The sequence below is a fragment of the Carassius auratus genome, chromosome 5 (assembly GCF_003368295.1).
Source record: "Carassius auratus strain Wakin chromosome 5, ASM336829v1, whole genome shotgun sequence".
In the NCBI taxonomy this organism is placed as follows: domain Eukaryota; kingdom Metazoa; phylum Chordata; class Actinopteri; order Cypriniformes; family Cyprinidae; genus Carassius; species Carassius auratus.
Window position 1 is genome coordinate 15,361,909 of NC_039247.1, and position 13,543 is coordinate 15,375,451.

At 36.6% G+C, this 13,543-nt stretch overlaps 1 protein-coding gene across 4 annotated transcripts in view; it reads right to left on the reverse strand.

The window, feature by feature from the left end:
- The window catches only part of LOC113077862 (WD repeat and FYVE domain-containing protein 3-like), a 75,058-nt gene that overhangs the window by 56,354 nt on the left and 5,161 nt on the right, over window positions 1-13,543 (reverse strand). For all 4 annotated transcript variants that reach the window (XM_026250145.1, XM_026250151.1, XM_026250138.1 and 1 more), the window contains exons 2-4: window positions 7,682-7,892; window positions 3,892-4,015; window positions 2,687-2,796 (exon numbers count right to left, since the gene is read on the reverse strand). In XM_026250145.1, the coding sequence (XP_026105930.1) occupies window positions 2,687-2,796; window positions 3,892-4,015; window positions 7,682-7,861 (414 nt within the window). In that variant the 5' untranslated portion in view covers window positions 7,862-7,892. The remainder of the gene's footprint in view (window positions 1-2,686; window positions 2,797-3,891; window positions 4,016-7,681; window positions 7,893-13,543) is intronic.

Sequence of the window (13,543 nt, forward strand, 5' to 3'; positions counted from 1 at the left end):
TATCCAGCACCAGCTGCTAATACATAGATTTCATCAGATGTCATGGATTTTCATTGTGATGCATAAAATCTACATTGGCCCTTCCAAAGTGCTCTAATATATGAGATACTGGGCACTTAGTCAAGAATTCCTGACATAATGACGTCCCCTGGCCGGGAAATCTGCACCTCTATTCCGCTGACTGACTTCAAAGAGCTCTGGATGAGAGAGGGATCAGTTCTTCCTCATCTAATGAATGACATGACAGGCACATTGTCTGTTTGATCGATACATGTTGGCCTCTCAATACAGAGAGAAAGTGCTTCAGGGTGAGAAAAACAACTAGTAATTGGAGATCATTTATGTGGTGTGTGACTAACCACAACTTTTCACTTCAAACTGGGCTTCATAAAGTGACCTATGACTTGGTAATCATGGCCTCAAGCTGTGTAGGCTGGAGCAATCAATAGTCTGAGAAACATAGCCTCCATGACTCTATCTTCACATCGCCACAAGCTGGAAGTTTAGTCTTCAGGTCTGCGACCATTGTTTGAGAAGCCATCTTTCACTACAGAGTGAGGAACATTGCTCCTTTCTCCTGCTCTTGGTCAAATCCATCACAGGCTAATAACATACTTAAAGGGATACTCCACCCTAAAGTGAACATTGTGTCATTAACCCCTATGTCATTCCAAATCCGTAAAAGCTCAGTTCGCCTTCGGAACACAATTTAAGGTTTTTTGGATGACAACCGGGAGGCTTGAGACTGTCCCATATACTGCCAAGTAAATAACAGTGTCAAGGTCCAGAAAAGCTATGAAAAGTCATATTCAGAATACTCCATATGCCATCAGACGTGCAATCTGGGTTATATGAAGCGATGGGAACACTTCTTGTAAGCGAAGAAACCTAAAATAACTCCTCACAGTGATATGGAGTGACACAGAGGAGACCGTTGACAAAGGAATTCTTGAATAAAGTTGTTATTTTAGTTTTATTCGCTTACGAAAAGTGTTCCTGTGGTTTCATATAACCCAGATTGCACGTCTGATGGCAGATGGCGCTCTTTTCTGGACCTTAAAGGGACAATAAGTAACTTTTTAGGTATTTTATTATCTAAAATCAATATTTTTATTCATAAATATGCCCTCAGTGATGTACAAATACCTATGCCAATGTTTAAACTAATCCTCGTAAATGAAGAATTTATTATCTTTATATACATGGGACGGGTAGGACGACGGAGGCTTCCATGTAGTTCCGCCATCTTGCAAAACTATAATAGCAGAGAGGGACAAAAAGTACTAAGCCAACGCGCTTCCACAACGCGTTTTCGGTCAGAGCCAGAAACGCAGGTGCAGAGCAGTGAGAGGCGCTTGAAACTGCACCGGCAAGTTTAAAAGTCTGGATTGCATTCTTATTATGGACCATACATATGCCGCGCCACAGGAGAAGAAAACATCGTCGCCAAAACAGTCAAAAATAGAACGTAAAAGGAAACGTGACCGTAGATTACAGAAAACAAGAGTTAATGTCGGGGAAGCTTTTTCTAGGTGGAAAGAGCTAATGCTGGATAAAGATTTCAAAAGAGACGCTGAAGTGGCCAGTTTTCTTCTCGACAGGTAAGTCAGTGTTACAGTCTATATTATAATATTTTTTTATATCTAACAATGCATATAATTCAGAAAATATAACGAATAAATTAGACATAACTACTAATTACAATATTTCATGTTTTCCACAGTCAGTAATTCATACTGTAACATTCGTTTGTTAGTTGTCATGTTGCAGTTTGTTTGAAATAACACACCTGTTCACCTGAAGGAAAACTCGACGAGAATACATCCTGTCAAAGCTTTTTGGTACATATCGCCTACCGTAGATGCAACGCGCATTTGAAAAAGCGAGGCACTGGAGAGCAAAATTAGTTTGAATGCAAAATACAATTTCACCACTAGATGGGAGTAATTCCTACTCAGTGTCCCTTTAACACTGTTATTTACTTGGCAGTCTATGGGACAGTCTCAAGCCTCCAGGTTGTCATCCAAAATACCTTAAATTGTGTTCCGAAGATGAACGGAGCTTTTATGGGTTTGGAACGACATTGGGGTAAGTGATTAATGACATATTTTCATTTTGGGGTGGAGTAACCCTTTAAGGACAGGTCACCATACTAATCCTTCCATCCACCACGATGTTCTCCAGTTTCTCTCTCTGATGACCGAGGTCTGTGCAAGTCACATAGGGGGTCTTGCTCAATCACACACTCAGCAAATGACACCTGCTGTTCCTAGATTTAAGCCACTGATAGTATGAACAAGTGCCGGGTGCAGGAAAAAGGCCAACCTAGCATAGCTGGTTTCCAAACACAGTTTTCAAATATATTTTTTACATGCTAGCTTCTGGCATGCCATGGGACAATTCTTTTATATATATATAAAAAAAAAATTACTTTGGTAAAATAAAATTTTAGTAGCTCAATAGTAAAGAGTTACTTTAAACTGTAGAAATATTTCTCTATGTTATTGTTTTTACTGTATTTTTTTGTCAAATCAATGCAGCCTTGGGGAGTAGAAAAGAGAAAACATTAAACAAATGGTGTCTATATTTATGTCTCAGTATACATTTTTGCTAGTGCGGATCAATTGTGTTTTCATTTGTAAATGCTTCTTGTGATCGTTTCATCTGCTGCACATTAAACACAGACCTGTCCTGAGGATGCCAGCAGGTTGATGGTGGTCAGGAGCATCCAGCCTCGGCTCGCCTCCTCGCTCTGATTTACCTCCAGAAACTGCACAATGGCTCTGCTGGCCGCCTCTGTGGGAGGAGCACACACACAAACAGAATCACTGACGCGTTTAACAGTCTGTGCTTGTGGATCAAATCCATTTTCACACGTCAGCTTGTGTGTGACTGGCCTCATCTGGGGAAGGACGCTGAGTCAATTAGAGGTGATGACATGCAGGCAGCTTTGTTTCTCATTCATCCATCGAGACGCAATATAGTGACACCTCAGTGAATTCACAAAGGATAAGATTTACTCAGAAGAAGGTTTTCTGCTCCAACAAAAATGTAATCATATAATGACCTTTTGAAATCAATTGTCATTAAAAATACAATAATTATCAAATATAAAATAAGTACAATATTAACGTTTTACATTATGTTTTTCATTGTATCAGTATTATGATAATAATCAGCAAAAAAAAATGTAACTTATGTTCAAACTTGGCAATTTTTTAATATATAAATGCTAAATTTTGGGTAAGAAACCTCTATTTTAAATTTTTCCTATAGACTATAATTTGTATGTTTTTTCATTGATGGGCATAACACCCCCTCCCCCCTCACCAAAAAAACAAACAAAAAAATGTCAAAAATGGCTTTTGATGTTAAACTATAATTATTTGATAATTTTCAGTATTTCATTATCTAACATTTTTCCCCTCTGGCTTTTGGTTTTGGTTTGGGTTATTCTATTATTTTTATGATATTTTTCTTATTTTTATTGTTCTTGTTGTCCTAAATTTGTTACCTTGTGTAAGTCGTACGGCATGATTAAAAATAAATAAATAACGTCCAAACTCCACGTGTTAAATAATACATTAAAACAAGAGGAGACTTGCTTTAATCTATCAGGAAAAGTCAGCATTACATATCAGAAATTAGCCGGACAAAATAAGAGTGAACAAAGTTTGGCATCCACTACAAAAAAAAGTGTGGTAAAATTTTTATGTTTACTTTAACTGGTATAGAATAACTCATTCTTTAATGACTTTTGTCATGCTAACAATTTTTTTTAGACTTTCTTTTTTTTTCTTGAAATTAAATCGATCCGACCAGGTCTGTGTAATGCATACTTGTGTGTTAACAGAAAATGCAGGATCTTTGAGTTGTTTAAAGTTGAAGTACCTGTTGATTTATTGGATGCTCTCCGTCTGATCTCGGTCACCATCAGCCTGGACACTTGAGTGGTGAACTGCAGCAGGTCTGAAAACTTCTCATTCATCGTGTTCGGTGGAGCGTTCCCAAACACCTGTCACACACACACACACACATACACTATTTACAGAGCTAAAACAGCCTTCTTTTCATGAAGACCTTATTTTCCCTCTACAAAGATAGGGACCTGTTGAGTTAAAGCTGAGGTTTAATCAACAGTGACTCCCTTGATGTCTGAAGAGCAGTACACTCAGTTATAGTGTCACAGATTAGACATTCACAGGAGCTCTGAAAACTGCCCTTCAGCATCAGGCACACAAGTTAGTATAAAGCACAAACAGACATAAGAGGCGAAAGACTGTCATGTTCAAATCCAGATTGTAAGGGCTCTTGCTGTTTGAAGAAATCTAAATCAAGAGAGACATACTGCGGTGTATATGCTATGGGTCTATATAACACTTCATCAAATATGTCAGCTTTGTAAATAGAGAGCCTGTTTTATCCCACATCTACAAGTGCTCTCTAAATGCACACAGGCTGCAGCAGGTCAGTGCTCTTTCATGCACAATGCTGAGCTGTAACTGAGGTCATATGTAGTGTTTCTTTATAATCAGTGCTGGATGATTAGCACCATCATGCTCTTCTCCAGCCTGTGAGAGTCTCTTGATTTCATAATGACTACTTTGCCTTTGTAAATGAAGCACTTGTAACTGCTGGTTCTCTCCTTTTTGTTTATGTTTAACAGTAAGTATAGTGTGAATAATTTGGCTCAAAGATAGGGATTTATTTTATTTTATTATTCAGTAGAATATAGTGATTTGGCTGTAAAAGAAGAAAATTATTTAAGGTTATTACATACTGTGAAATTTACTGAATATATATACACACACATGTACAAGTATTAGTACCTGGCCGATATGGGATTTTTGGTGCTCGATATCGATATTGGGGAGTAAAAAGGCAGATGCCGATATATCGGCCGATATTCTTTGTGCATATTATAGTACAGAACCAGTCAGAAGTTCGGACACTTTCCCATTCGTGTCTCCAAACATTTGACTGGTACTATTTATTGAATACAGCAGAGGTTCTCAACCACATTCCTGGAGGACCCACATCACTGCACATTTTGCATGTCTCCTTAATCAAACACACCTGATTCAGGTTACATGCTCGCTAGTAGAGACTCACAGACTTTCAATGGGTGTGTAAGACAAATGAGACATGCAAAATGTGCAGTGTTGGGGGTCCTCTGGGACTGTGGTTGAGAACCACTGGAATACAGTATAAACATTAACAGAATATATATACACAAACACATTTTTTGCAATGATCACTAAAACATAGTGATTAAACACTTATAATGACGTGACAGAGATATGTAATATAATTTAACTTTAATTCAATTCCATTCAACTTTATTCTGTTGAAGTTTATTTCACTTTAGAACATTCATTCACTGATTTGCGTTACTGTCTTCACACATAGACGAAACTTACTAGAGAAGTGTGAATTGTGACATAATATAGGGGAGTGTGGGGCACAAAGTAATGTGGGGTTAGTTTTAACACACATTTATTTTACCATAGTAAAATTTAAATTCTGGTTTAAGAAAATGTATCTCAGTTTTTATTATTCATTTAAAATTAGACAAATCTGATATTATTTTAATTTCCAATCTGTATTTATTATTTGAAAGTGACGTGACATACAGCCAAGTATGGTGACCCATACTCAGAATTTGTGCTCTGCTTTTAACCCATCCAAAATGCACACACAGAGAGCAGTGAACACACACACACACACTGTGAACACACACCCGGAGCAGTGGGCAGCCATTTATGCTGCGGCACCCAGGGAGCAGTTGGGGGTTCGGTGCCTTGCTCAAAGTCGTGGTATAGCTGGCCCAAGACTCGAACCCACAACCCTAATGTTAGGAATAATACTATATAACCACTTGGCCATGACTTCTCCACTGTGTTACACTTGTAACAGTGATGTAATTTACACTATTTACTTAAATTTTAATGAGAAACAACGAGAAACAGGTGAACAAAGACTGACAGTCAATGTTTAATGTTTAGAAATTATTATTTATGTGGGCCATCCCAAGCATGGTTGCAATGTGGCCATTGTCAAACTCCAAAATCAGATTATTTTTACTTAATAAAAAACACAATTATTTTATTTGACAATATATATATATATATATATATATATATATATATATATATATATATATATATATATATATATGTTATTTTATTAACAAAATATGTTAGTTTGTGTTGTATTTGTTTTTCATTCAATCAGATATTTTAAGCGGTCATATGGTCATGTTACCATATTTGCCCCTCAGATGTTACAATGTACTCCACCTACGGGCATGTTGTCAAATTTAACTTAAATTTTTGTGGGGGTAAAAGAAAAACGTATACACTGTAATTATGAAACAAAGTGACATATTTGTACTAGTCAAGTGTTAAATTACTGTGGATAAAAAAAAATATTCTGAACCCCATGTGGATTTACACAAGCTGAGAAAAGTCAAAAGTCAAAAAAGTGTTACTTTGTGCCCCGCTCTCCCCTACCGCTGTAAATAAATAAAATATAAATTCACATCTCACACACTTTAATGTCCTTTGAATGTAATGGGTACGATCCTCCGCATTTGGTGCATATTCACCTCACAGAGATATGGCCGGTTAAACTTTTAGTGGTTTTCCATAGACTTAAGCTTTAAAGCGTTTCATCTAGGTCGCCAGTAGCAAATGCTCTGCTGGACAAACTAATTACACCATTTCAAGCATTTTATCTGCATTATACGTGATCTCTGAAAAAATTTTTGGCCAATAATATCGGCCAAACGATATATCAGTTGGGCTTTAACATGTACACTACTATAAGTTTTTAGCATCAGTAAGATCATTTTATGTTTAGGAAGAGTCTAATGCTCATCAAGGCTGTATTTATTTGATAAAAAATACAATAAAACAGTAATAAAGTGAATACAATTTTAAACAATTTTAAATAACTGATTTATATATTTTTAAATGCAATTAAATCCTATGATGGCAACCCTGAATTTCCAGCAGTTTTCAGGTTCACACGATCCTTCAGAAATCATTCTAATATGTCAATTTGCTGCTAAATAAATATTTCTTATTATTAACAATGCTGAAAATAGTTGTGCTGCTTAATATTTTTGTGAAAACTAAAACATTTTATTAGGATTTTTTGATGAATAAAAAAAGTTCAAAAGCATTTATTTGAAACGGTTCTTTTTTTAACAATGTAAAAGTCAATTTTGATTAATTTAACACATCCTAGAGCATCCTTTGAACGGTAGTACAGAGTTCATTTGTTTTTGTGATTTTCCAGCAAAATGCATATGATTTAAATACATGTTCTTTTTTTTATTGTGGGGCCATTGAAAACATTACCAAGCAGATCTATTGGTCCAGCCGAGCTAGTAATTATGACTAAACATTCTCTAATCTTACATTTAATGGTAACAAAAAAACAACAAAGCTATCAGGGTTGCTTTAGTACTAGCAGTGCAATACAATGATCTCTATTATATCGGTCTTCTCTGCTAATGCATTTTGACTGGTGAAGCTGTACTGTTCAGAAGTCTCTCTACCTTCCGTTATCCTCTATTTTTTTATCTTTTATAAACTGCCCGATGCATGTAATATGATGATGATGCTGTGTCTTATGTAAACAGCCATCTCTCTCTCTCTCTCGCTCTCTCTCTCACCCGGTTGAAAACAGGCAGCATCATGTAGAGCTTCTCCTCCTGCTCTTTTTGTGTCATATGGCGCGGTGGGTGGCAGAGCTCGGAGAAGAGACGGCGCAGGTGCATGAGTCCCAGCGCGTTGTCCTGTGGGCTACACTCCTCCTGCCGCGGCCTCCCCATGATCCTCTTCACCATATTCATCTTTAGAGGCTTCTTGAGGCCGAAGCCAGGCCTGACAGAGCAGACAAACAGACAAAAGAGAGGTTTTGTGAAATGGAGGAAATGAAAAGGGGATGGTGGGGAGGGGGGAAAATATCAAGATGTCAGGGAAATTGATTGTGGATTGTGAAAGTCCACTTCTAATGTGACATGATACGCAAGCTTCAAATTGCAGATCAAATTCAGCCTGTTTATTTTCTGCAGCGAACTGCTTCTGTCTGAGACCCTTTAATGAGGATTGTGCTGCAGGTACAGAAATACTGCAGGCCATGAAAACCAAATTGGATCCAAGACAATATTTAGGTTCAATTCAAGGACACAGCGATAAAAGAGAACTGAAGTATCTATGTATAAAGCAACACGATTTGTATATAACCACACAAGCTCTTAGAATAAATATTACTATTACTGAGAAGCTATTTTGTAATTCTCATTCTTATTTGTTGTACTTTAAACGGTCCATTCCTAAGTTACAGTTGATACGGGAAAATAAGACACAAACTCTCTCTCTTACTACCTGCAATTAACAAAAAATAAAAAAATAAATAAACATGCAGCAAACAGCCACTTAAAAGTAATGCATGGCTTGCTAATAGGGCTGGGCATTAAACAATATCATATCAGGATCAGAATCAGAATAAAATGTAACAAATGATAAGCTCTGGACATTTTTATCTTTATGGATTAATGTAACTTTGCTTTCGATTTATTACTTTAACCCACTTTAAGTATTTAAACTAACATTATTAAAAGGAACAACATTAAGTGAACAGTCAGTAGAAAATAAGAAAATAAGAAAATAAGAAAAAAGTTGCTAATAAAGTAATTAGGGATTCTCCAATCAGGATTTTTGCAGCTGATTTCTTATCATGGTTTTCTGCTGATACCGATCCAAATTCTGATGCTTCAAGCTTTATATAACTGATGTGCGTGCTCTTTAAATCACTGTTACCTTTTTTCCAGATAGAGTAATACTATAGATGTTGCCTTTAGTTATATTTAGATTTTTTTTTTACTAGATGTCGACCGATGGTGAATTTTACCGATAGCTAGGTTGGACCACACTGGCTGATACAGATTAATCAACCGATAGGCTAGTTTTTAAAATGGATACTGTATGAAAACTACATATACATATACCCAATGCAGAAAATTAAAAGGTAGCTTTCTCTGTGGTGGTTAATTGAGAAAAGACTAATAAACAAGTGAAAAAAAATTCTTTCCCCATTCATGGTAAAATATTTGTGATAAATTTTATTAGGGGTGCTCCGATCACGATCGGCCGCACTCCCTGTTAACCGAGAAGATGCGCAAATCCACTTCATTTTCAGCGTTTATTGGCGCATCTTCTCAGTTAACAACGGCTCTGTGTAGTAACAGCTGCTCTATGTGTAATCACGCACCTGATGGAATTAACCGCTGATTAGAGAACCGGCTTTACTGACGAGATGCGCATTAATGATCGGCCGATCGTGATCGGAACACCCCTAAATATTATCGTATGATATGGCAAAAAATATTGTCATAGTGCTTTCATTTTTGTAAAAAAAAATTTATTTCTTCAATGCAAAGGTACATTTAATACTTGATAGTAATAAATGAAAGCACCAACAAACCTGTAAACTGAAGCCAGTGAATTGCTCATGCAAATTCACTTCTTTTCGAAGCATAATCCTTAACTTCTTTGACTTCCTTGCATGGGAAAAGTGTTGCTACTCTGAATAACCAATGAGCCCTTCACAACAGGGTGAAAAGCCCCTAATGTCTTCAAAGTAAGAGTACACACACCAACCTAGTTTCATGCCTCAGACGCAAAAACACACTTCAGATCTAGAATTTCTGTTTAATAACCATAAGAAAATGCTTATTCTGCACTTCAGACCCTTGACTACATCATGTGAAAATATACACTAAATCATATCCATTATATGTAGTTTCAAATTTGCAAATACATTTCAAAGATGTAAGTAATCCATTCATTTACAACTGAAGTTGAAAGCTCAAAGAGGAAGAAAACACAACCTAAATAAAACACTGAAGTCATGCATCTGTTCCAACTGGGTAATTGTTACAAACTTTGGGGTAAACTATGAAGCTTTAAACACAAAAGAGCATTATATCATCGGCTGAAGCCGGCGAGCACATGGGTAAAGTAGGACACACATCTGACAGACATTTGCTTGAGCCAGCGCAGGGCTGTTATAAAAATATGAATGTTTCAGCAATGCCCTCAGAAAAAAAGCCCAACATCTGTGAGCTGAAGCAGATTCTTAGACGGAACAGACCGCAGACAGCTACAGAAACTGAGAGAGACGGGAAACATGAGACATCCAAGAGCAACAGTGACTGCATCCATCGAAACAAAAAGATCTGCATTAATTCTGCAGACTTAAGTTAAAAGTTAAGCTAAGATGCCATATATGACCTGTATAACTCATATTTAAAAAAAGCTCAGCGTTTCTCTAACAAGGCCTACAGTCAACTGTAGTTTTGCAACCATCATTCCTATTTTCAGTTACAGAACAAACTGCATGTGAAACACCTCAAGTACTATAATTCCTGCTGAGTAAGAAAATACATGTGTTTATACATGAAGAACAGCTCCTTCCTCTAGTCATTAAACATTCAGAGCTTATTTACTAGTTTCTCAGATGTTAGTCACTATTCTGAATATTACAAGAGTGAGAATGATGAGTTAATCATTTCTTCATACAATACAATCAACACAAATCAGCTGGACATAACAGTAACACTCTTAAATTTTAACATACGAATGCATTGGCCTCCTACTGGTTAAAGCAACATAAATATCACATCAAGTATGGTTTAATGAAGACCAGTGTTTTTTTCTTTTTTTCTTTTAAGCATTCCAGACGTTTCTTATCTATGGCATCCCCATCCTCCAATCCAGGTCAGTGTGAACATTGAGGGGGAATAGGGCTGTGCAAAAAATCAAATGCGATTTTCATGCACATCTCATCAGTAAAGACGCTCATGTAATTAGAAGTATTATCTCCAGCACGTGTGTTCAGATCAGGGTTGCCAAGTTTTCACAACAAATCCTGCCCAGTTGCTTCTCAAAACTAGTCCAAACCTAATCACGATTCCAGGAGGTTCCCAGATAAAAAAAAAAAAAAAAAAGCTTCCCGGGGTTATAATATACGGTTTTTTTTTTTTTGGCATGGTTGTCTTGGTAAAATTAGCATTTTAGGAGCTAAATATCACGTTATTGGTATGGGGTTTTGTGTAGATTGTCAGTGAATTACGGCTCTGTGTAGTAAATGCCAACCAGTCTTGCCAAGTCTGTGGTGGTTGTTTTTCATGTCCGCTGGTCACAGCGACCCCAATACAAATAACGTGATATTTAGCCCCTAAAATGCGATTTTACCAAGGCAAACATGCCATAAAACTTAAATTTTAACCCCAGAAAGCAATTTTTCATCGGGGAACCTTCTGGGAACGTGATTGGGCTAGTTTGGACTAGTTTTGTGAAGCAACTGGGCAGGATTTGTTGTGAAAACCTGACAACCATGATCTTGAACGCACGTGCTGGAGATATACTTCTAATTTCAGGAGCGTCTTTACTGATGAGATGTGCATGAAAATCGCATTCGATTTTTTGCAAAGCCCTAAGCGGGAAAAATCTTAACCAAAATTTAAATCAGTGATATTATAACCTAAGCATGGTAATAACCACAGCCATAAACACATTATTACCGGCAATAACATACTGCAATAGCTTGCATGGAAAGATCGTTCTCTTTTATCAAATCACTACATCATTTTGTGTGTAACTAAGCAATCTGTGCCAAATTCTAAAACTTTTTTGTGCATAAAATGGTTAATACCAGAGTTTATCAATGGCATCAGAGGTTGAGAATTGAATGTATTTCTTTTTTAGTATTTTATTTTCCCGTCTTGTATGTAACAACAAATATTAAAGAAAATATGCAGAATATAAAAAAAGAGAATTTTTTTTATTCAAATTGAGAATAATTTTGTTACCCACTGCAGAAGAAAATACTGTAGAAAGTAAAAATAATATAATTAAATAAATTTCAGAATTTTCCCAAACAAAGAAATAGCTTGCGAGAACCACTAATGTTTAAATTGAAATAATCGCAAAAATGCCTTCGTGTTCAGACAGTGGTTGTAACTCCAATTCTAATCAGTTTAACAGGTGTTCCAAACATGGAAAAAATAATAATAATTATAATACCTTTAATCTTAGTCTATTTGTCCTTGCTAAATGAATAATCCTGCTTTGGGACACACAGAGACTGACTTGGTGTAAATCGTTGGGGAGTAAGGTTGCTGGGACATGAAATCTTCAGTAAAATGTGACCAAGCCTTTTACACTTTAAGTCTTTCATAGCATTTCTTAGAGGGCTGCCAGCTCCAATGACTGTCTGAGAAAGCAAAGTAGGCTCCAGAGGACTGTTCGGAGAAGAAGAAGACGAAAGCACAGTTTCAGCCTTCTCAAAAGCCTTTCAAAGACTCTTGGGAATAAACACAAAACCCTCACGTCTCGGTCACTGCTATGGGTGATGGGAATGCTGAAGCGAGAGTGAACATTTCCCACTGTCTACAGTCTACGAGTCAACAACAAGTGAGTGTGTCTCGATACGAAACCGCTTACTGGAATCCTGAGCACACAGAAACCTCCTTCCTACCATATTCAGTCAACGGCCACTTGCTTTTCTTACTGTTTTTATCCCTTTCAAATGTGCCAGCAGTTACAACTTTAAAATGTAATTCACCAATAAATGAATGTTTACACAACAACAATAAACTGATTAATTCTATTTATGAGCAGCCATTCTATGATGTAACTAAATAAACAACAGAAACGAATCAAAGAACAAATCGCACAAGCCCGTTTACAAAAAGCTAGTCCAAATGTCTAATTCACGTGATTATAGACAAGACTCTTACTCACCTAGGCAGCATTTAGCTGAGCAAAATACAGTAAAAACAATGAAATATTATTACAACTCAAATTAATTTAGTATATTTTAAAAATGTTAATTATTTCTGTCATTATTCTAGAAATCATTTTAATAATTATGTTGATTTGCTGCTCAAGGAATCTTATTTTCGCAACAATATTCTCAAATCAATGAAAACTGTGGTAAAAGATTATTTGATGAACAGAAACTTTTAAAGTTTCCTTCATCGTCATCAACACCACCACCGTTATTTTAAAGTGTACTATTACAGGTAGTAATAATCCATATTTCATAACAGATTTACCATTAACAACTAACCACCAGATTTACATATAAGTGAACTAATGCGGCCTACAAGAAAGTGCATATACCTTCAAATATTTAGTTTATTATACTTACACAAAACAAGTCAAGCACTTTCACTAAACCTCAAGAATCAATAAGAAAAAGTGCACACAGAGGTTATACCATGCAGCGCTTGCACCACACGAGAAGAACATCCTGCAACACTCGTCAAAATATTAACCAACGTGACTGGTTCCCCTCAGACTCAGATCCACATCTTTGTCTTGAAATCAAGAGCCCTTTCTGTGTAAATCACATTGTTGAACGAGCCCTTGGTTTCAAACATGTCCTGACCTGATTGGCAACAAGCAGCCAGAGACCAGGTGTCTTCTTCCCAGAGAGGATGTGTGCCAGGATGAAGCAGTGAAGA